This window comes from Salvelinus alpinus, chromosome 1, assembly GCF_045679555.1.
Source record: "Salvelinus alpinus chromosome 1, SLU_Salpinus.1, whole genome shotgun sequence".
In the NCBI taxonomy this organism is placed as follows: Eukaryota; Metazoa; Chordata; class Actinopteri; order Salmoniformes; family Salmonidae; genus Salvelinus; species Salvelinus alpinus.
In genome coordinates this window covers 39,380,573-39,404,805 of record NC_092086.1, presented here as the reverse complement: position 1 = coordinate 39,404,805, position 24,233 = coordinate 39,380,573, and the positions used below count along the sequence as shown (strand labels likewise).

At 46.2% G+C, this 24,233-nt stretch overlaps 1 protein-coding gene across 12 annotated transcripts in view; it reads right to left on the bottom strand.

The window, feature by feature from the left end:
* The window catches only part of LOC139575555 (RNA binding protein fox-1 homolog 3-like), a 399,874-nt gene that overhangs the window by 21,546 nt on the left and 354,095 nt on the right, over nt 1–24,233 (bottom strand). For 10 of the 12 annotated variants that reach the window (XM_071400609.1, XM_071400638.1, XM_071400619.1 and 7 more), the window contains 7 exons: nt 16,705–16,848; nt 13,070–13,123; nt 10,849–10,941; nt 9,986–10,046; nt 9,830–9,883; nt 2,051–2,183; nt 851–890 (listed from right to left, as the gene is read on the bottom strand). In XM_071400609.1, the coding sequence (XP_071256710.1) occupies nt 851–890; nt 2,051–2,183; nt 9,830–9,883; nt 9,986–10,046; nt 10,849–10,941; nt 13,070–13,123; nt 16,705–16,848 (579 nt within the window). The remainder of the gene's footprint in view (nt 1–850; nt 891–2,050; nt 2,184–9,829; nt 9,884–9,985; nt 10,047–10,848; nt 10,942–13,069; nt 13,124–16,704; nt 16,849–24,233) is intronic. The other 2 variants (XM_071400672.1, XM_071400690.1) reach the window with 1 other exon arrangement.

The window sequence follows — 24,233 nt, the reverse complement described above, 5'->3', positions numbered from 1 at the left end:
TGGTAATTTCAGCATTATCTCCACAGCGTCCCGCTTTTCTCTGTGAAGGGCAGCGTGCACTGGGGCCGGCCTGACGCTGTGTGTGCTGTGGCCCCTGCCTGCATGAACAGCCCCAGAGGGAAGCTTAATCCCTTTATCTTCCTCCGCTCCTCTTATCTCTCACACCGTGATGGCTTGGAGGCACACAGACCCACTAAGGCCCCACACAGGGCCACTAAGGCCCCACACAGGCCCACTAAGGCCCCATGCTGTCCCACTAAGGCTCCACGCAGGCCCCCTGGGCCAGACAGAGAGAGAGGGTTGTCCCCACCCAGACACAGGCAGGCATGCGTGCTTGCAAACACACACACACACACACACACACACACACACACACACACACACACACACACACACACACACACACACACACACACACACACACACACACACACACACACACACACACACACACACACACACACACACACACACACACACACACACACACACACACACACACACACACACACAGGTACAGATATAGGGCGGAGACAAGCCACCTCCAAAAGCCATTTTAAGGGGAGAGACGCCCTGACTTGACACGGGACACTGAGCTGGGGTCTGTCTGTTTGCCAAAGTCTGACATCATAGGAGAGAGCGGGAGAGGAGGGAGGAGCTGAGGGGGTTTTAAATTTTGTTGTCGGGTTTCTTGGCACGGCAGAGAGATGCCTAATCGACGCGGGCTTGGCAGAGAGGCAGGGGGAACGCTGGGGGCTGGAGAGATGGTGTTTTAGTCTCCAGGGCTGGCTGCTTTTGTCTGCTTTACTTCTGTTTCATCTGAGAGAGAGAAAGAGACAACGGTACTTACATAGATTTCTGCTCCGTAGAAGCCATCCTGGTACACCACTCTGTGAAATGAGAGAGCAATGGCGGAGACGCCTTAGTTCATCTGGGTTCTGGGCGGTTTTATATGCAGACAGATTGGATCAGCACACTGATGTTTAGAACCTAGCCTATTTCCAATGAGAGCAAGTCAAGCAGACATCTGCATGGTGGAAAACAAGAGTGAAGGAAGTGGCTCTGCACGTCTACAGGGTCAGCTCTTACCGGCTGCTGCGCACCACAAATAATGAATGACATATTAAGGGGGGAAATGCAGCCATTTCACAATTCCCATGAAATGTTCTGCTCTGGTAAAAAGAAAAAAAAATATTTCCAGTCACTGCAGTGTTGTCAGGAGGCTACGGTGGAGAGGAGGAGGAAGAGAAAGGGAAGGAGGGATGAAAAGAGGGAGCTCAGCAGGGAAGGAGCTCGGTCACATGATGCTAACATATAAATCACTGGGAAGTCAGGAGAGGAGGTGGGGAGAGGAGAGGAGGTGGGGAGAGGAGGTGGGGAGAAGAAAGGAGAAGCAAGGAGTTGGGAGAGGAGTGGAGAGGAGAGGAGGGGAGGGGAACGTAGAACCCCAGAGTGGGTGGGAGGTGTAGGGAACCCAGAGTCCTAGGACCCGTCTTCATCACTGGAGCCCTCCCCTCCCGTCCCCTCTCTTCCCCTCTACTCTCCACTCATCGCCACAGACAGGCCCTGATCTAATCACAGATAGCCAGGCAGCCAGGCTAGGCCTACGGTTAGCTAGACCTCTCCTCTCCCTTACACTCCCATTGCCATCCAGACACCTAGACACCCAGGCAGGCAGCCAGCCAGGCAGACAGTGTGCAGATATAAGAGAGGAGTGTGAGGCTGAATGCTTCACATCAACCAGGAGATCATCACAGTCCAGTGAGACCTGCCCAGTAACATGCTATCCCTGCTTTCTATAGCTCCCTATGGCCTTGGTATTCATCCTTTGGAACACACATATACATGTACACACACACACACACACACACAAACAGATAGACAGACAGACATACACATGCTGCACTCATGCACAATTGCACACAAATGAAATAACACATTAAACACATTGTTTGCAAATGCAGCAACCAAACATTAGAGAGTAAAACTGTTCTAATTGTTGATTGTTGATGTTGTCAGTATAGTGTACTACAGGTCCACAGATACTCACGCTCCATAGGCTGGAATAGGTGGTGGTGGAGGTGCTGTGCGGAAGGTGTTGTACACAGCCCGCCCCCGGCCTCGCAAGTGGGCACCCCTATAGGCCACCGTAGCCCCTGTGGCCGGGTAAGGGAAACCTGTTACTGTGGAGAAACACATAGGAAGGAGGACTTTAGAGAGATGGAATGTTGGCATTGCTTACCTTACTGACAGAACACATTATATAAAGACATGTGGCAGTGGTTTCTCCTATGACAGAATACATTAGGGAAAGACAAGGAAACATTAGATGCAATCTTTTCTGGGTGTGCCTCATCGAGCACTCTCCCCTTCCCCAACCCACTGCTTTGTGCCGTACTCAGCAAGGATCCACATTTGCTGTACGCATCCTTCCTGATGCCGCCTGCCACCGCCTCCCTCGCCACCCAGGGCTAGCCTTGAAACACAGCCTGGTAATGGATGTAATCCCACTATTTCCACACCGTGGCTTTCACCTGGTTGAGGCAACAGTATGCTAGCTGAGGGGGAAGGTTGTTCTAGGTTGTTGTAGGTAGGTAAGGAGCAGTGTTGTGTGGTGCTGTAGTCCAGACAGAGACAGGCGGGAGGTGAAGGTTGCTGTGCAGCCAAGCTGGATGTGCAGGCCCTGGGGGAGCACGGAGCAGATGGGCTGGATGTGCAGGCCCTGGGGGAGCACGGAGCAGATGGGCTGGATGTGCAGGCCCTGGGGGAGCACTGAGCAGATGGGCTGGATGTGCAGGCCCTGGGGGAGCACGGAGCAGATGGGCTGGATGTGCAGGCCCTGGGGGAGCACGGAGCAGATGGGCTGGATGGCGGGACCACTGAGACCCAAACATCCGGCTGACCCCATCCCACACCCCATCTGTGACTCCTCCCAGCCTATCACAGCCCCACGCTTGTCCTCCAGCAGCGCTTAACAGCCAATGGTGATGGGTGTTTGGTGTTGGGGGAGGTGCCAGGGTCAGCATTATGAGTTCTATGGTTACAGATTAGAGGACAAGCCTCTGGGCTGGGAGATCCCCAGATCTCTCCTTAACCTTCAATCAGTCCAGTCACTGTCTGATTACGAACTGCAGCGCTGCATACAAACACATCTCTCTCTCTCGCTCTCTCTCTCATGATTAACCTGGTCCTGCGTTAAAGGCTCCTTCTGCTCTTGCCCTAGTCTCCCCCTCTCCTCTCCTCCTCCAGTCCATCACAACACTGCTACCCCATCACTTCTATTATTCTTCATCCTCCTCATCTCCCCTGGACTGATTCATTCATTACCGTGACATGTTTTGGGTGAATTCATCACAGGCCTCCAGTCTGTGATGAATTCATTTTTGCAGTGAGGCTGGGGTGTAAATGTGTATGAAAAGGAGGAGGGGTGGGGGGTATATAGGGAGGAGCAGGAGATCAGACATACAACACATTCATAACACTATCAAATGATCTTCCAATGGATTCACAGGAACAAAACTAGACACAGTGGAATCACACCTAGTGATTTTACAGTAAGTCTGCAATTGAGTTATATGATACCTCGTATAGGAGCACTCCTATGGACTGGTACAGGATTTCGCCTGGAGGACAATGGCCATTACGGCTGGCTATATGTAGTGTAATGTAGTGTTAACCCTGCAGGTGAATGGGATTGGGAAGCGTCCTAATGAACGGTACACACCAGCAACCCTGCTGACAGTGAGACAGATTAGTGGTGCTTTTAAAAACACGAACAGCCAGGTTTAATGTCTGAAGCCACTAACATCTCCCTCCATGAGGGGCTCCACACATATTCAACGCCTGCATCTCATTTGGGTGGGAAACGCCCCTATTTCCCCCCGAGCAGCCGGGGCACTTTGTTTGCTGCCGACGCAGCACCAATAGACTGGTAAGAATCACAAGGTGGCCCTTTCGCTTTGGTGATTTATAATGCTGACCTTGACATTTAAATGAGTCTCTTTTTGGGAGTCTGACATATAGGCTCAGTTGCTAAAGGGCAAAAACAATCCTCTTTCATATTTTCAAGGGTGTTTTTTTTCTCCCTTGTACAAATCGCTAGCATTTTTGGGGCTCCAAATCTTCTATTTCCTTCTTTTATGTATGGGGGGGGGGGGGGGGGGGGGTGTTGGATTCAATCTGCGTGCTATGATATATGTGAATGTAAACTCATAATGAGTTGGCGATAGGCTACGCTGCTTCAATAATAACCCATAAATCAAAAGCTGTTGTCACACTTTGGTAAACCCATGAAAAGCAACAACAGCTACAGCAGCGTATGGGAGAACAAACCTGGTCTAGCCACCAAAGTCAAACACCTTTCTGAGAGAGAGGATGGATGGCTGGGGGAAAACCGGAGTAATGTGCTGGAGGGCGACAGGGTCACACCGCACCTCATATGTCAAATGTGTCAAGTTGAGGGGAGCTCAATACCTTTACACAGCAAGCCAGCCAGTCGGACCTAACCTCTCCTAATCCTGCTCTGTGCAAATGATGGGGTCAAAACCACCCTTGTAAAAAAACACCACATTTTTCACAATGTTGATCTCTTTAATGCGTCCTGCTCAAATAAATCTGTGGAATGAGCACTTAATCTAAGCACTGGGGACCCAAAATAGCTTAATCTAATCAAGCCACAGGAGCTTAATTATCCCCTCAACAATGAGAGGATCTGTCCAGATATATTAAGATGACAATTAGCCTTTCTATTCTGTCATTTACTCAGCTGGTGGCTTTCAGACGGTCCACACCAAACTTCACCTCTGGAAGTGAAAACATCAAGAGCTCTACTCATCTCCTTCTATCCCCTTAGGAATTAGTAGCAGAGAGAAGAAGGGGCTCTCTGACTCGTACAGTGCTTGTTTGAAATGGATTCCCTGATTCGTGTAGGCAGGCAGAGCTGCTTGGTAGCTGTCCATGGTCCTGAAATTGACACACCATGCTATAGAAAAGACTAGGAAATACACCATTGAAATACATCCTACCATCATTCATGGGTTGAGGTATTACATAATATTCATATTTTCATAGTAATATACATTTCTCCCTGAAAATGTCTCTCTATGAAAATATCCCCCATACCAGACAATGCTAACTGTCTCTGCCCTAACATCCCCCCACCCCCAGTCCATTTGAGTGGGAACCTAATGCGCCTGCTGTTCACAGGACCCCCTCCACAGCCCCCTTACTGAGGGCTCCAGGGAAGGTTTGGGTTGCAGGGGAGAGGAGGCAGGAGGCAGCCGAGGACACGGGTCCGGGGGTACACACCACAGGGCTGGCGCCGCCACTACCCCAGTCACCGCCACGCAGCCTCCCATCAGTAGGAGGAGCCAGTGTACCCTGCAAGAGGTTAAGAGCGGGGAGCCTGCGTGAAGCTCTCATCCGTCATTCTCCTGAATGGGTTTTGAGGACAATAAACCTGTAGCGCCAGGACGAATGGAGACGGAGTGCGCTGTCACCACGCCACGATTTATGGCTCCCAATTTCACTGATCTCCCGCACAGAAATGAGGACTGATAAACAGTGATTAATCACCTTTACATCCCATTTCACTCCCACCCAAAGTATATTAAATGTAGTCATGATTATTCAAGAATAACTCCATGGATGGAACCACTAAAACATGTTTCTTCATTCGGGGCCATAACAAAATGATCCAAAACATGGTCAGCTGTTTTTAAAGGCTGACCTGTTGGCTCCTGGTTAGGTTTTTTGTTACAGAAATGTATCTCTTATTTATGTTTCCCATCACCCCAGCTGGCAAGCATATGTTGTCGTTTAGGCTTGGCAAACTTCAGTGCTATGTCAAGACGTCTTGAAAAATTAGCAGCCAATAAATCACTGCTTCCCCCTGCCTGGAATGGTGGTCCACATTCCTCTGATTTATTACATGATTTGGGCTAGTGTGCTTGTATGTGTGTGTATCCGTGTGTGTGTGTGTCCGTGTGTGTGAGTGGTTGTTGTGTGTGGGTGCATGTGTGTGTGGGTGCGTGTGTGCGTGTGTGTGTGTGTGTGTGTGTGTGTGTGTGTGTGTGTGTGTGTGTGTGTGTGTGTGTGTGTGTGTGTGTGTGTGTGTGTGTGTGTGTGTGTGTGTGTGTGTGTGTGTGTGTGTGTGTGTGTGTTTTGTGTGTGTGTGTGCTGCATAGGTCAGAATATGTCTGTATAGGAATGTGAGAATCTATGAAAAAATTATGAATATATATAAACATATCTTGTATTAATTTGTATGTGATCTGCATGATTTTGAATGCATCTGAGAATTTCATGAGGAGTGTCTTTGTGTGTTTGTGTGTGTGTGTATTGGGAAAGGAATGGTTGTGTGTGTGTGTGTGGGCGGGGGGGTGTAATTGTCAAGGGAAGATGGCGTTGGAACCGGGGGAGCGGTGGGAGGAGGGTGAGGGGGTTGCGGAGGAGGGTGAGGGGGTCTGGAGATGAAATAAAAATGATAGATGACTGCTTTCTGTCATGGACAGTTATTTAGAGGTTCGCCGTAAAGCTGTCCGGGGAATGAACAGATTTTAGTCTAATGAGCAGAAAGGAAAGCCGTTAAAGTGGCGCGATGTGCTCAGCACTTCTTCCAAATGAAATAGTACCATTTCCCCCTCATTAAAATGCAAAGGGTTCATATAACATACAGCAATAAAAGTGGCATGTAGAGGGAGAGAGATAGGGAAAACCCCACTGAGCTTGTCCCATCCCTCCATTACCCTGACCATGAGGAATACCAGCCTTCCACAGGGAAGGTGCCAACAATATCGCTCACTCAATCTCCCTTATTCGGTTAGCTCTGTAAAAGTCAATCTGGCGCACTTGGCAAATCCATCCACGGCAGCAGCCTCCCCAATCTGATAACAGTTGCTGGGGCGGCTTGGTCTTAAAATATTTTTTCCGGCTTTACAGTGCACACCCCACAAACAATTGCTCAGGCTGCCTCCACTCTCTCTGTGAGGCTTGGATCATCCACTTCTTATCTGGCTCACAATTCTATTCCAGATCCACTTTGATCTACAGAGAATTGTGTGTTAGAAGCAGGTTGAGACTAAGCCAGATTCTAATAAAACCAGTGGGTAGATGTGAATTGGGTCTGTGTGATAGAAACACTGCTAGAGTGTAGTAGAGTTAGATTGGTGCTAGACTAGAGGAGTGTAGTAGAGTTAGAGTGGTGCTAGACTAGAGGAGTGTAGTAGAGTTAGAGTGGTGCTAGACTAGAGGAGTGTAGTAGAGTTAGAGTGGTGCTAGACTAGAGGAGTGTAGTAGAGTTAGATTGGTGCTAGACTAGAGGAGTGTAGTGGAGTTAGAGTGGTGCTAGACTAGAGGAGTGTAGTAGAGTTAGAGTGGTGCTAGACTAGAGGAGTGTAGTAGAGTTAGAGTGGTGCTAGACTAGAGGAGTGTAGTGGAGTTAGAGTGGTGTTAGACTAGAGGAGTGTAGTGGAGTTAGAGTGGTGCTAGACTAGAGGAGTGTAGTAGAGTTAGAGTGGTGCTAGACTAGAGGAGTGTAGTAGAGTTAGAGTGGTGCTAGACTAGAGGAGTGTAGTGGAGTTAGAGTGGTGCTAGACTAGAGGAGTGTAGTAGAGTTAGAGTGGTGCTAGACTAGAGGAGTGTAGTAGAGTTAGATTGGTGCTAGACTAGAGGAGTGTAGTAGAGTTAGAGTGGTGCTAGACTAGAGGAGTGTAGTAGAGTTAGAGTGGTGCTAGACTAGAGGAGTGTAGTGGAGTTAGAGTGGTGCTAGACTAGAGGAGTGTAGTAGAGTTAGAATGGTGCTAGACTAGAGGAGTGTAGTGGAGTTAGAGTGGTGCTAGACTAGAGGAGTGTAGTAGAGTTAGAGTGGTGCTAGACTAGAGGAGTGTAGTAGAGTTAGAGTGGTGCTAGACTAGAGGAGTGTAGTGGAGTTAGAGTGGTGCTAGACTAGAGGAGTGTAGTAGAGTTAGAGTGGTGCTAGACTAGAGGAGTGTAGTAGAGTTAGATTGGTGCTAGACTAGAGGAGTGTAGTAGAGTTAGAGTGGTGCTAGACTAGAGGAGTGTAGTAGAGTTAGAGTGGTGCTAGACTAGAGGAATGTAGTAGAGTTAGAGTGGTGCTAGACTAGAGGAGTGTAGTAGAGTTAGAGTGGTGCTAGACTAGAGGGGTGTAGTGGAGTTAGAGTGGTGCTAGACTAGAGGAGTGTAGTGGAGTTAGAGTGGGGCTAGACTAGAGGAGTGTAGTATAGTTAGAGTGGTGCTAGACTAGAGGAGTGTAGTAGAGTTAGAGTGGTGCTAGACTAGAGGAGTGTAGTAGAGTTAGAGTGGTGCTAGACTAGAGGAGTGTAGTAGAGTTAGAGTGGTGCTAGACTAGAGGAGTGTAGTAGAGTTAGATTGGTGCTAGACTAGAGGAGTGTAGTAGAGTTAGAGTGGTGCTAGACTAGAGGAGTGTAGTGGAGTTAGATTGGTGCTAGACTAGAGGAGAAAGTAGAGTTAGATTGGTGCTAGACTAGAGGAGTGTAGTAGAGTTAGAGTGGTGCTAGACTAGAGGAGTGTAGTAGAGTTAGAGTGGTGCTAGACTAGAGGAGTGTAGTATAGCTAGAGTGGTGCTAGACTAGAGGAGTGTAGTAGAGTTAGAGTGGTGCTAGACTAGAGGAGTGTAGTAGAGTTAGAGTGGTGCTAGACTAGAGGAGTGTAGTATAGTTAGAGTGGTGCTAGACTAGAGGAGTGTAGTAGAGTTAGAGTGGTGCTAGACTAGAGGAGTGTAGTAGAGTTAGAGTGGTGCTAGACTAGAGGAGTGTAGTGGAGTTAGATTGGTGCTAGACTAGAGGAGTGTAGTATAGTTAGAGTGGTGCTAGACTAGAGGAGTGTAGTAGAGTTAGAGTGGTGCTAGACTAGAGGAGTGTAGTAGAGTTAGAGTGGTGCTAGACTAGAGGAGTGTAGTATAGTTAGAGTGGTGCTAGACTAGAGGAGTGTAGTAGAGTTAGAGTGGTGCTAGACTAGAGGAGTGTAGTAGAGTTAGAGTGGTGCTAGACTAGAGGAGTGTAGTGGAGTTAGATTGGTGCTAGACTAGAGGAGTGTAGTGGAGTTAGATTGGTGCTAGACTAGAGGAGAAAGTAGAGTTAGATTGGTGCTAGACTAGAGGAGTGTAGTAGAGTTAGAGTGGTGCTAGACTAGAGGAGTGTAGTAGAGTTAGAGTGGTGCTAGACTAGAAGAGTGTAGTAGAGTTAGAGTGGTGCTAGACTAGAGGAGTGTAGTAGAGTTAGAGTGGTGCTAGACTAGAGGAGTGTAGTATAGTTAGAGTGGTGCTAGACTAGAGGAGTGTAGTAGAGTTAGAGTGGTGCTAGACTAGAGGAGTGTAGTATAGTTAGAGTGGTGCTAGACTAGAGGAGTGTAGTAGAGTTAGAGTGGTGCTAGACTAGAGGAGTGTAGTAGAGTTAGAGTGGTGCTAGACTAGAGGAGTGTAGTATAGTTAGAGTGGTGCTAGACTAGAGGAGTGTAGTAGAGTTAGAGTGGTGCTAGACTAGAGGAGTGTAGTAGAGTTAGAGTGGTGCTAGACTAGAGGAGTGTAGTAGAGTTAGAGTGGTGCTAGACTAGAGGAGTGTAGTATAGTTAGAGTGGTGCTAGACTAGAGGAGTGTAGTAGAGTTAGAGTGGTGCTAGACTAGAGGAGTGTAGTAGAGTTAGAGTGGTGCTAGACTAGAGGAGTGTAGTAGAGTTAGAGTGGTGCTAGACTAGAGGAGTGTAGTAGAGCTAGATTGGTGATAGACTAGAGGAGTGTAATAGAGCTAGATTGGTGATAGGCTAGAGGAGTGTAGTAGAGAAGGATCTCCTACCAGCATACAGTTCAGGACCATAGACAGCTCCCACCACAGGGTTCAGCTTCCAGCCTATGGAGGGAGAGAGAGGGAGAGAAGCCCAAACTAGTAAATAGTGTCCTTCATGTACAGTATCTGAACAAAGTTGTAGCTTAGACAAGAGGCAGATCTTACCATTTGTGTATGGGTTGGCAACTTTTTTGTTTGTCATCACTCTTGCTGTTGCATTATTCACCTGTTCCCCCCAAAAAACAAAATGGTGACACAGTTATAACATACCCTTCCAAAAGGCAGACCAAATGACTGGCAGAGAAGTACCACACAAATTCAGTCAAATGTGCCAGAATTATGCAAATTACCATAGAGGTTCACAAGACTGGAGAGGTTAAAATAGCCAGAGGAGACAATGGCCTTGAATCACCTTTACATGAATTTATTCCTCATTTACATTTTCTTTTGAGATTATTCAATTACTGTAGCAAGTGGGAAAGCATGCACCAATTACCTACGGATATGAAAGAGAAAAAGCCAAAAGCAACACAGGTAATTGGTTGGATAAACAAATGGATTCAAAAGAAAAACAAAAAGACAAACCCCTTAGATTTCCTCCATATTGACCTGATGGGAATGACTGAATAGGGGCCTTCATTTACAGTAAACAAGACCAAAATGAAGAAAAAAAACCACAAAAAAATGGTCAAGATCAAATGATGTCAACATGGTGTGTTGGTAGGTAAGTAGACAGGTCTTCTTTATCCAGACGTGACAGTGAGGTTCTTATGGGATGATAAGAGCATGCATTCCCTCTCCAGTCATAATGATGAACAACTTGCACGTCCATCTTGACATGTATGGATTCCTAGTTCCACTGAGTGCTTCCGACACATGCCATTATGCATGCACGCACACACACACACACAGCGGGCACATGCTTATGTGCAGGTCTCTTGTGGGACAAAGGTGAGAGCAGAGGCATGGGAGAGGTCAGCAGGCAGGAGGTAGAAGAAGAAGAAGAAACAGGAAATAAGGAAAAGCACCTCTATTTTGCGTCCCTCTACGATTGTACCGTTTAGTTTCTCCCGCGCACGGTCGGCATCTGTGCTCGTTTCAAAAGTTACAAACCCAAAGCCCTAAGAGAGAGCCACGTGTGTCACCAGGCCAGTAAGACAGACAGGGACAGGAAGGTAGACAGGGTGGGTAAAAGATAGGGTAGGAGGGGGATTAGAGAGGAGGAAGGAGAGAAGGAGAAGGAAAGAAGGAGAGGGAGAGAAGAAGGAGAGGACTAGGTCAGCAGCAGGAAGTAGAGATGTATATAAGCGGTGTTATTAATTGTGTGGTTGTTAGTGAGACATCAGGAACAGCAAAGAGAGATCCAAGGAGAGATAAGGATGACAGACTCACACACACTAACAAACCTGCCTGTTTTACCCAATTAAACACCACAAACCACCTCTGGAGAATGTCTCTGAGCATCGCAGGCATTACACTCTGTTAAGCAACATTATAGTCTAATCATTATTGTGAAGACTTCAACAGTAGCCTTATGAAAAACAACCCCCATTGGAATGAGATGAAGTTGAGCAAGGAAGGAATATTCATAAATTCTTCAAGCAATTTAGTTTAATTCCATCATCAACCATTTCTAATCCATTACAATAGCCAAAGTACGCACTGTAGCAATTAAATGAAGCCATATGTTGTCTCTTTTTCTTAGACATATCATTATATTAGTATTCATCATTGTATTAGCTGTGTCTAAAATGTGATGGGGCATTTACCATACTATCAAGGTATTGGTTGGTAATAAAGGTAGCTATACATATCACCAACAACATATGTACATTCATAAATCACATGCTACCTCTAAGGAGGTGGAAGAAAAAAACACTGGCTTTACAATGGGGATGTCGCCTTTAAACTCACACCAAAATACCCTCCTCCCCATCCCCCATCTTCCACCCCCACGTGCCCCCTCCCCTGAGGCCTTTGTCACCAGCTTGAGTTATGGGGACTGGGAGACTGGGCCTGAGATCCATCACCAGCCTTCAGATATGCTGGCCCAACAAGTCCCAGTCCTTTGGTTTCTATATATACATATAGAGGGATGGGAGGGAGAGGGAGCCACGGCCAGGCTGATAATTGCTTGAAGATATATAATACATGTGAGAGATGGAGAGCATTGTGATCTTGTATGCATACACAGGATCTCCGAGCTCCTATTCCTGGCATAAATAAAACGGTAGCTGTCCTTGGGGAGAGGGAGATAAAGAAATAAATTCAAAAGGAATTGAGGGCAAAATTAATCCTTTGGACATTTTGCCCGACTATGGTTGGCCCCTCTATCTTTTTTTATCATGCACAAATAATTAGCTTACACGGAGGGAGAGTGGAGCCACCATTTTTCAAAGGAGACAAACATATTGAATGCAAATTGCCAAAGCTTCATAGAAAATAGATTGTTTATTAATGGCCTGCTAGGTTCATTATATAGCACGCAGGGTGCAGGAGAGAGGCATCATGGGTAATGGCTTTGTAGGGCACAAACAATAAATGCTTGTTACAGCAGAGGAGGCAGCTTTATCCGGTGCTCTATCTTGTCTGGCTGTGGGGGCTGAGTTGGAGCAGAGCATAGGTTCCTAGATGGAGGCTGGCTGCATACCTTATACAGACCCCAAACTACCAGGTAAGAGTGGGAATCGATCCCATTCATGGTTGAACACCCAGCTAGAGGAGGCTGTCTAATTTATGAATGGAATGCTCTGGAGCTTGGCACAGACGATTACATAAACAGTGGATGACCAGCACTGTGCTGTTTACACCAGAGGATGTTATATAGGACATGGTATAGCTCTACTGTACATGTATAGACACTGAGTCAGTTTTGGCGGTGATGATTCTATATTTGCTATAGCACTTGATAATTGATCTGGGTTGACTATTAGTCTCTAAACTAGAGGTCTGTATTCCTGGTCCAGAGAGCTACAGTACTGGATTAAGTACATTTTGAAACAGCTCAATCACAGATTGATTGATTGATTGATTGACAGGGGTAATGATTCCCCAACTGGAGCACAAAGCTAGAACAACAACCAAGGAGCAGCAGAGAGAGGAGTGAATGTCTGAACGCAGTTCTCCAGCTCTCCAGGACCAGGCTTAGAGAGCAGTAGTCTGAGCCAATGTACACACGGCACTAATGCCATCATTACTAAACAGAAGAAGTACATGGTAATGAAGCAGCTGGGGTTCTAGTTCACTTACCTTGGATCCTCGCTCATTAAAGATAATCTCCACATCTAGAATCTTTCCAAATTGCTGTGGCGAGAAAGGAGACAAGAGAGGAGAGATTAAGTTATGAAAAGAGTAAGAAAACGGTTATTGTTGCCATGCCAAAATGTTACAATTGTTATGCAATGATTTCAAATATATATTGTGATCTTATCAAATTATCTTTTTTTTATGCAAAATAAAGTTACTGTTTTATCTGTGTTATTTCTATGTCATGAAATCAATGATGTAAAAAACTGTTAAAACAAACATTGTAAACACAGTAGAGTTAGAGTAACAGAAGATGTTTCACACAGAGAAAAGCTACATCAACATATGGCAAGGTGGTTGTTTGTAAGGTTGTGTTATGATGTGAAGCAGCTCCTGAGGAAAACTCATTTTCTCAAATCCCTGAACCGATAGAGAGAGATAACTGATAGAGACAGAGAGATAACCGATAGAGAGAAAGAGAGTTAACTAGGCTTTGACATAAAGAGAGACAGACCAGCAGGCTTCTGCCTGCCCAACAAACAGGTGGCTGAGCTGTCTCTCTATCTACACAGGTACCTGCCATTTTCTCTCTCTTTCTCCTCCTCTCCTTTTCTCGCTCTTTGTTGGTGTGAGTGTGTGTTGTTTTCTCAGTGAACAGGACTCGAGGGATGGTCCCAAGGGGTTAACGTGCTCAAGCCTTTTAACAGGCTCGACTTCGGATCATTAGAAAACAGAGGAATGAAAGCCAATCGCAAGTTCCCACTAATGAGTGGAGTGAGAGCCACTTTTAATTGCTGTCTACAATGGCCGTATTATTTCATTAAAAGTAATTACCCTGTCAAGCGGTCCGCATCGCCTTCATTTGGGCACAACAGGGAAGAAATAGGCCTTCCATGTGGTTGGCGCTCAATGGAAATGGATGGATCGTTTGACTGAGCCACTAATAGGGGTTAGGAAGAACCGGCTATTATCTGCCTGCTCCGGCCATAGGAGAGTGATGAGAGTGATGAGGGAAGTGGGTCTGGTGGAGGAGCTGGGTTTATGGGCTGGTAAAACACATATGACATCCTTCATCCCCCAGGGTCAAGTGCTGACCCCCACAACGCCTGAGAAAAAAAGTTGGAGTTATTTATGACCTTCCCAACAGACAACGCCAGGGGCGGCCCAGCCCAGGCCACAAACTCAAGTACATCTTGTTCATCTGGGATTTCAATTCTACATAGGCCCCCTCTCCACATCTGCCTCGTATGGTGCTCAGCTCCATTGATTTCAATTGTAGCGCTTTACCGTACCCGGCTCCATCACACACAGAGGCATTTACATCCCAGTGTGATGCCCCTCTTCGCATGAGATGACAATGCTTCCCCATGCAATGTGCAGATGCTAATTGTTTTAACCAAGAGTAATGGGCTTGTGGCGTCAATTAATTAGTTTCTGGGGAAGTCATCTTAGTGGATTCCCACATGGCACTGGGGATCTCAGCCGCTCCGCTCCCACACTCTCCTCCCTCCCTACAGCCCTCTACGCCCCAGCTCAGCCCCAGCCCAGCGCAAACAGCTGCATCAGCACCAAAGCCAATAAACAATGGCATCAATTGGAGGGGTGTCAGGAGACAAAGAGAGAGCTGGGGGACTGACGACACCTCCTTCCTTCCTCACCCCCAGATCAGCCATAGTAAACAATCAACATATCAATAAGGAAATGAGAAAAAGCGTCCGTTGGGGAAAAATCATAGGCACTAGTTAATATTCCTACCTCGAGAACACTTTTTTTATGAGGCCTCGCTCATTCGCTCCACTTCCTATCTGAGATGCAAATGCATTTTTACACTGTGATCAACTGGAATGCAGAGCTACCAACCACGGATAGGGCATCGTATGTATCCCTGCTTCTGCTAGGCTAAAACACCTGAATGCTGTGAGGAGGCTAGCTATCATTAGCATAATACAGCATGGTGTAGTAGTGTAGAGTGCTGCTACTGTCTGAGAGTAGCAGAGTAGTGGCTGGTGAGATAGACTGGAGCTCAGTGTGAAAGCATGGGGGCCAGAGGTCTGATTGCCCAGAGATGTTTGTTCACTGAGAGCCCTTGTCAAGCAGCCGAGGAGGAGTACTGTTGAAGAACCCAGGAGCAGAATGAGGAGGACGCCCTCAAGCAGCACAGCATGGTGCGCCGCGCTACCCGAGCTAGCGCTAGCTTGGAGTGTTTTCCTTTCACTCCTCTAATCGCCCGCTCTCTGAAATATCACACTTTTCTAATCACTGATTAAGGTCTGCAGCAGTCGTCTTAATGAGGCTTCATTCTGCGCCTCGTTAGTGACTCAGAGGGTCATCCTCCGCACCCTTAACCCCTACGGAGGGGTAGGGTAACTCTCAAACCATCCCTCCTTGTTTAGGGGCTAGCTAGAGTCTCTGTTAGCAGGTGCTAGCTAGTCTCTGTTTTAGCTCTCTGCTGGTGGCTGATGGGGGTCCCTGCTAAGTGTGCACGTCACTGGAGAGCTGGAGAGAGGGGCTCTTCACAACGTGTGGGAGCAGATGGAGGTCCTGGGGGCTTGGCAGCAGGGCTGGGTTTGGCTGCGCTGCGCTGGGTTCCACTGCTCCACCATTGACACATGTACCATCTCACCGCTGCCTTTCCCTTTCGCTCTCCTCTGCCTGCCTGTATGTCTGCGGGCTCTGCTCGTGTGTAACGGTAATGGTGTATTGAGCCCCTGGCGGCAGGGCAGCCATTAGAGCCAGAGGGATGGGGCTGCACACCACTGATCACACACACAGACACAGGGTCATTGTGGAGGCCATATCCAGGGGTGGAGCCGGAGCTGAGCCGGCACGTTAATACAGCACAGACAGGATATCTCCTCTCCCAACCAGCAACCAGCTCTGCCCACAATCATCAATCCCAGGACCCAGCCACCGACTGCCCGGAAAGCCACTGTTAAATTTGCATCACATATCCATAAGCTGCACACACACGTCGGCCAGGCACACAAAGCCTCCGAGCTAATTACTGAGGCAATTTGGATTCCACAGGACCTGCTCCAGAGCTGGAAACAATAAACCCAACAATCAGACAGCACAGGAAGGAGAGAGAGAGAGAGAGAGAGAGAGAGAGAGAGAGAGAGAGAGAGAGAGAGAGAGAGAGAGAGAGAGAGAGAGAGAGAGAGAGAGAGAGAGAGAGAGAGAGAGAGAGAGAGAGAGAGAGAGAGAGAGAGAGACAGCAGCCGTGTTGTCCAGTAATTTATTACGCCGTAGCCGGGGCTCTCCTGTAATTAATATCATCAGTTTGACGTCGTCTCCATAACGATGAAAATTAACGCCTGTAGCTTATAATGACCTAAATTAGCGTGCAACATTCAAATTAGATTTTTGGCTATGCTCCCGATTCAGATCCATTATAATTATATACTTTTTTTGTTGTGTTAATTTTAAGGACTGGTGTGAAATGCGAGACAGAGAGGTTACACTTTCAGGGAAAAGAGAGTACACCTGTTATGGGATCAGGATGAACGTGTGTCTGGACTTTCTAGAGAGAGAGAGACAGAGAGCGCGACAATACACACTCCAGGCAGGTACCATGATATGTGTGGGTGGGTAAAGAATGGTTTCCCCCAGTGAGTTCAGGGAGAGGGAAGGGATCTCACCCCAAACATTTGCCGCAGGTCGGGGTCGCGGAAGCGGAAGGGGATGTTGGAGACATGTAACCTCTTGGGCTGCTGCTTCTCCGAGGAGTCCGAGAGCTGCAGTTGGAGCTGCAGGGAGACCTCTGATTGCGTCACGTCATCTGTCTGCCAGAGGGAAACAACAGCAGAAGGACACAAGCAGCTCATTAGTTCCTACTACTGTACCTTCGGGTCACATGGTGAGGGGGAAGAGAGACAGAGGGGGACCGGCTAACTAACTTACTTAGCGTCGGCTATTTTTCAATCTGGAGAGAAGCAGAAAACGCTAAACAGCTGATGAATTATGGTTTAAAACCTGAGGTCATGCATTACAAATCCGCGTATTAATCTCTTGCACTTAGCTTCTGGAGCCACAAGAAAGAAAGATTGAGGGGTTTGACAGAAAGGCATGGATATAGATCCTAGCGCTTCTGACACATCTAGACTTGAGACACATTATTGGTGTTGTTTGCACAGTGCCGTAGGAGTGCAGAAGCCCAGAGCTCCTACGTTGTCGACTCCATCATTATGCGAATGCAGTGCTGACATTGTGATATAAATGACATGTCTGATGTCTATGACAAATCCCACTTAGTTCTCTCTCAGACAAGAGTGATGAATTTCAACATGGCTGCTGGCTTGTTTACTCAAACCGACCCAGTTTTAGAGGGAGAGGGTTTCACAAGATTTGTTTTCTGTAAAAACCTTCACTGGTCATCAGAACCATTTACCCTCTCCATGGAAGGATCATTAGGGACCAACTCTGTCTGCATAACAACAGATTGCATCATTTAAATGTGTTTACTAGAATTAAAACCCAGACCTCTTGTAGACACTTCTGGCATTATGAAATAAATGAAAAAACTATGAGAGGTGGGGGGGAAAAGAGAGAGAAAGAAAAAGAGAGAGGAGTGAAATAGGGAGCGAGGCCTGGTTAGATTGAGAGGGAGTACAAAAGCTGTTTGAATATGATATGTAAACTCCAAGGTCCCCAGGGATGTGCTCCATGAGCAATGGCAAACACTCCATATTACACAGGCTGGCTGGAGTCACATACACAGACACCCCCCGAGTACACACACATAACACACACACACACACACACACACACACACACACACACACACACACACACACACACACACACACACACACACACACACACACACACACACACACACACACACACACACACACACACACACACACACACACACACACACACACACACCTCTCTCCACCCTCCAACAACCCGCTCCCTGCTCCAAGGCCATCGGGTGGGTGCAGGCCCCTGGGTGATACATATCCCACCATTTAGGAAATGGGCTAGGGATTTATTCATTATAATTCATCATCACAGTATTATCATTATCATCATGATCGTAATGATGATCGCCTTTATTATTCTCATTATCATAATCACAATCTCCACTGTAATGGCCCTCATTTATTTGCGTTTATGGCCCATTCGGAGATGGTGACATACATTGTTAACACTGACAGTTGTTTGATTCAAGGTCCCACTTAGTCTCCCCTCCAGCCATCCAGGTAAGGCACGGTGACGGCAGGTCTGAAAGCCCTGTGTTCAGTGATGTTCAGTGATGTTTAGTCATATTCAGAGGTTATCATGTGGAGAAGGGCACAGGAGCCAGTGTAGGGGTGAGCTGGGCTAGCTAGTTCCAGTATCAGACTGGTAGAGTAGTAGAGGGGTGAGCTGGGCTAGCTAGCTCCAGTATCAGACTGGTAGAGTAGTGGAGGGGTGAGCTGGGCTAGCTAGCTCCAGTATCAGACTGGTAGAGTAGTGGAGGGGTGAGCTGGGCTAGCCAGCTCCAGTATCAGACTGGTAGAGTAGTGGAGGGGTGAGCTGGGCTAGCTAGCTCCAGTATCAGACTGGTAGAGTAGTGGAGGGGTGAGCTGGGCTAGCTAGCTCCAGTATCAGACTGGTAGAGTAGTGGAGGGGTGAGCTGGGCTAGCTAGCTCCAGTATCAGACTGGTAGAGTAGTGGAGGGGTGAGCTGAGCTAGCTAGTTCCAGTATCAGACTGGTAGAGTAGTGGAGGGGTGAGCTGGGCTAGCTAGTTCCAGTATCAGACTGGTAGAGTAGTGGAGGGGTGAGCTGGGCTAGCTAGCTCCAGTATCAAACTGGTTGAGTAGTGGAGGGGTGAGCTGGGCTAGCTAGTTTCAGTATCAGACTGGTAGAGTAGTGGAGGGGTGAGCTGGGCTAGCTAGCTCCAGCATCAAACTGGTTGAGTAGTGGAGGGGTGAGCTGGGCTAGCTAGCTCCAGCATCAAACTGGTTGAGTAGTGGAGGGGTGAGCTGGGCTAGCTAGCTCCAGTATCAGACTGGTAGAGTAGTGGAGGGGTGAGCTGAGCTAGCTAGCTCCAGTATCAGACTGGTAGAGTAGTGGAGGGGTGAGCTGGGCTAGCTAGCTCCAGTATCAAACTGGTAGAGTAGTGGAGAGGTGGAGTGGCGGGTGACAAAGTGAAAAGGGAGGAAGGGGTCATCAGTGTGCCATGTCCTCCTGTGCTAGAGGTTACAGTATTTTTTGATTGCTTAAGCACGATTTTCAAAACAGGGCCCGTGTTTTCAAAACACTACACACAATTAGCACAACCACACACCCAATTAGCAAAACACTACGGATCCTTTGCAAAATTAAACACTCTTGTAAAAACTATACACTTCTTTTTAAAAACCACACTTTGTTACCATATGAAACACACACGTTTCACATTACTATACTCTGTTTGCATGAGTTACACTCTGCTGTGATAAACCTAAAACACTTTTAGCACTTCTACTTCCCTATGATTAGAGTAGGCTACTATCAACAAAGTACAAATATAATGTAAATTCACCAAACACTACACAAGACCAAGGTTGCAGACTGAAGAAACTCATTTATTTCTCAACACGCCCAAAATGTTGACATGGAGATTCATAATAATGTAACCAAACGTCACTTTACGTATTGTAAGTTTAAAAAAAAAATAACTAGACATTGTCTCTTCGCCTAGCTGGATCTGGCCAGAGAATTTCATCAACATCGCAGGCAATGTTGTCATTAGCAAGACACCTTGGAAAGAAACGTCTTGAATGACGAATCCATCCTTGCATTGCTGCTACCTCCATCTGGTCACAGGCCTCCTCCATGGCTTGGATGAGGGGTACCTCAGCCTGGAGACGGAGATCATATACCTTCCACCGCCATGCCGAAAAACTCTTCTATAGGGTTGAGGAATGGAGAGTGTGGTGGAAGATATAGGACGGTGAAATGTGGATGTTGCTGAAACCAGTTCTGAACCAGAGCAGAGCGGTGGAAACCAGTTCTGAACCAGAGCAGAGCGGTGGAAACCAGTTCTGAACCAGAGCAGAGCGGTGGAAACCAGTTCTGAACCAGAGCAGAGCCGTGGAAACCAGTTCTGAACCAGAGCAGAGCGGTGGAAACCAGTTCTGAACCAGAGCAGAGCGGTGGAAACCAGTTCTGAACCAGAGCAGAGCGGTGGAAACCAGTTCTGAACCAGAGCAGAGCCGTGGAAACCAGTTCTGAACCAGAGCAGAGCCGTGGAAACCAGTTCTGAACCAGAGCAGAGCGGTGGAAACCAGTTCTGAACCAGAGCAGAGCGGTGGAAACCAGTTCTGAACCAGAGCAGAGCGGTGGAAAGACACATTGTCCCAGACAACAATGTATTGCATATGATCGATTTGATTTGCTGCTGTTATGTTATGCAATTGGTCCAAGAATGTAAGTATGAGTGCTGTGTTGTAAGGGCCCATATGGGCATGGCGGTGGAGGACCCCATTCTGTGTAAAGGCTGCACAGAGTGTTATATTACCCCCACGTTGCCCTGGGACATTGACTATAGCCCTGTGGCCAATGATGTTTCTTCCCCTCCTTCGTGTTCTCGTCAGGTTGAACCCAGCCTCATCTACGTAAATGAACTCATGCTGGATCTCCTCTCCATCCATTCGTAAAACTCTGAAAAACAGTGTCAGGCAAAATTGTGTAGTTCAGTGTAGATCTAGAATACATATTACAGTACAGTAAAAGATTATGAGACAGTATGCAAGATCACACTGCTAAAGTGAATACATACCTCTGCATAATCATGCCGCAGTCGTTTCACCCTTTCGGAATTGCGCTCGAAAGGCACTCAATAAATTTGCTTCATTTGAATATGTTATTTTTTTAGGATGCGTGCCAGTGTTGATGTTAAGACCTGATGGATATCGAAAATGGCGTGGTTATTGACAATGTTAGCTTGGAGCTGCTTGAGTGTTATAGCATTGTTGGCCAAAACCATGTTTACTATCTCCCTCTCTTGCTGTTCTGTGAACATAGGAGGCCTTCCCCCTTATCGTCCCTGACCCTCAATCCTATGTAGAAAAAAACCCAGTATACAATAGTACAGTAATTTCACAGGAAAAGGTAACAGAAGTGCTGATAGTGCATAGAATACAGTACTGTAAGCAGTTACTGAAACCGTGCAGATGTTTTTGATATGACGATATTTTTACAATACCTATTTTCCAGTCGAAATGTTCTCATCACACTTGCCACTGTATATCGGCTTAGATTTGGCTGTACTCGCAGTCCAGCCTCCCTCAGCGTCAGGCCGTGGTTGACAACGTGGTCAACCAGTGTTGCGCGGATCTCATTTGTCAGATTCGGTCCTCTTTGAGCACCTTCTTGTCTTCCTCTTCCTCCCCTTCCTCCTCCTCCTCGTCCACCTCCTCGTTCTCCTCGTCCTCCTCGTTCTCCTCGTCCTCGTCCTTGTCCTTCTCGTTCTCCTCGTCCTCCTCGTTCTCGTCCTCGTCCTTCTCGTTCTCCTCGTCCTCCTCGTTCTCCTCGTCGTCCTCCTCCTCGTCCTCCTCCTCCTCCTCGTCTTACTCTTTCTCTGACTCTTTCCATTGTGCTTGAAGACCGATGAACTCACCTGCTGCTTTTTATAGTGCTTATACACCTGATTGGTGTGTCTACAATTAAGCAAACGAGTGTTTGCACACCTGATGACTGTGTTGAACCAATTGGTTGGACGGTGTGGTAATTTGACAGTCAGTGCTTTGGTATTGCAAGGACGTGACTTCATGATAGATTTTTGTGTGTAATGTATGTTAAGTGTGTTTAGTGTTTTGCATATCACTGTGTGTAGAGTTTGGCAACAAGTGTGAGGTTGACAATGTGCTTATAGTTGTGCAAATACGGGCTGATGTTTTGCTTCTTGAGTGTAAGGTTTTGCTAATAGTGTACTACTCTTAATTGTAGTGTGTAAGCAATCCAAAAAAACTGTAATAGCCTGAGTAGCCATGTTGGGTCCCAGGGTGACACACGGCAGACAGATGCCCGACTACTGTGGAGGGTGACAAGGCACTGGGGACCGCGGGTCAATCTGTTTCATCGGTCACACATGACTCTATCAACCTTTACCGTATGTTACCAGACTGCACAACGACTGACTCGCTGTTCTGTCCTCCAGCTAGGCTACTGGCTTCTTATCATGGGGTCCTCTAGCTGTGTGTTAGCAAACCTTCAGATTCACTTTTACTTCACACACTTCTTCCATACTGACTACAGGTAAAGACGACTGGCACTCATACACCTATAGCTATTTAAGCCAGACTCCATCTGTGGATCTCTGTGTTTCTGTCAGTGAGTTTAGTGCCCTTGTCTCTCGATGGCTCCTCCTGAGGGATCATCTGTATCCAGGCTGGTTGGGAGAAGGTGAGATGGTTACAGTGTAAAATAATTACATGTGCATTACCATATGACAGGGGTCTTCAACCTTTTCTTGCCCAGGGACCCCCTCCCAGGCAACCGGCAATACCCCTCACACGTTAGCAAAGACATCTTGTCTTATCATCCGGTGAATGTTAATGGAAAGGAAAAGTTATCAACATTTTAAAATGAATACATTTGGTAAATATTTTGACCTCCTCACATTATAATTGGAAGAGGAAGTGTAAACTCTTGTGTGTAAACTCGTTGTGTGTATGTACTGACATGTACTGTATGTGTAACTGATAGATGCACACACACTACATATTCATGTTTTTACACACACACTACATGTTGATGTTTTTACACACACACTACATGTTGATGTTTTTACACACACACTACATGTTGATGTTTTTACACACACACTACATGTTGATGTTTTTACACACACACTACATGTTGATGTTTTTACACACACACTACATGTTGATGTTTTTACACACACACTACATGTTGATGTTTTTACACACACACTACATGTTGATGTTTTTACACACACACTACATGTTGATGTTTTTACACACACACTACATATTCATGTTTTTACACACACACTACATGTTGATGTTTTTACACACACACTACATGTTGATGTTTTTACACACACACTACATGTTGATGTTTTTACACACACACTACATATTCATGTTTTTACACACACACTACATGTTGATGTTTTTACACACACACTACATGTTGATGTTTTTACACACACACTACATGTTGATGTTTTTACACACACACTACATATTCATGTTTTTACACACACACTACATGTTGATGTTTTTACACACACACTACATATTCATGTTTTTACACACACACTACATGTTGATGTTTTTACACACACACTACATATTCATGTTTTTACACACACACTACATGTTGATGTTTTTACACACACACTACATATTGCATGTTTTTACACACACACTACATGTTGATGTTTTTACACACACACTACATGTTGATGTTTTTACACACACACTACATGTTGATGTTTTTACACACACACTACATATTCATGTTTTTACACACACACTACATGTTGATGTTTTTACACACACACTACATGTTGATGTTTTTACACACACACTACATGTTGATGTTTTTACACACACACTACATGTTGATGTTTTTACACACACACTACATGTTGATGTTTTTACACACACACTACATGTTGATGTTTTTACACACACACTACATGTTGATGTTTTTACACACACACTACATGTTGATGTTTTTACACACACACTACATGTTGATGTTTTTACACACACACTACATGTTGATGTTTTTACACACACACTACATATTCATGTTTTTACACACACACTACATGTTGATGTTTTTACACACACACTACATGTTGATGTTTTTACACACACACTACATGTTGATGTTTTTACACACACACTACATGTTGATGTTTTTACACACACACTACATGTTGATGTTTTTACACACACACTACATGTTGATGTTTTTACACACACACTACATGTTGATGTTTTTACACACACACTACATGTTGATGTTTTTACACACACACTACATGTTGATGTTTTTACACACACACTACATGTTGATGTTTTTACACACACACTACATGTTGATGTTTTTACACACACACTACATGTTGATGTTTTTACACACACACTACATGTTCATGTTTTTAAATGTATGTAACTTGTAAAGTCTTTTGTCTGTAATGTCTTTTTTGTTATGTTA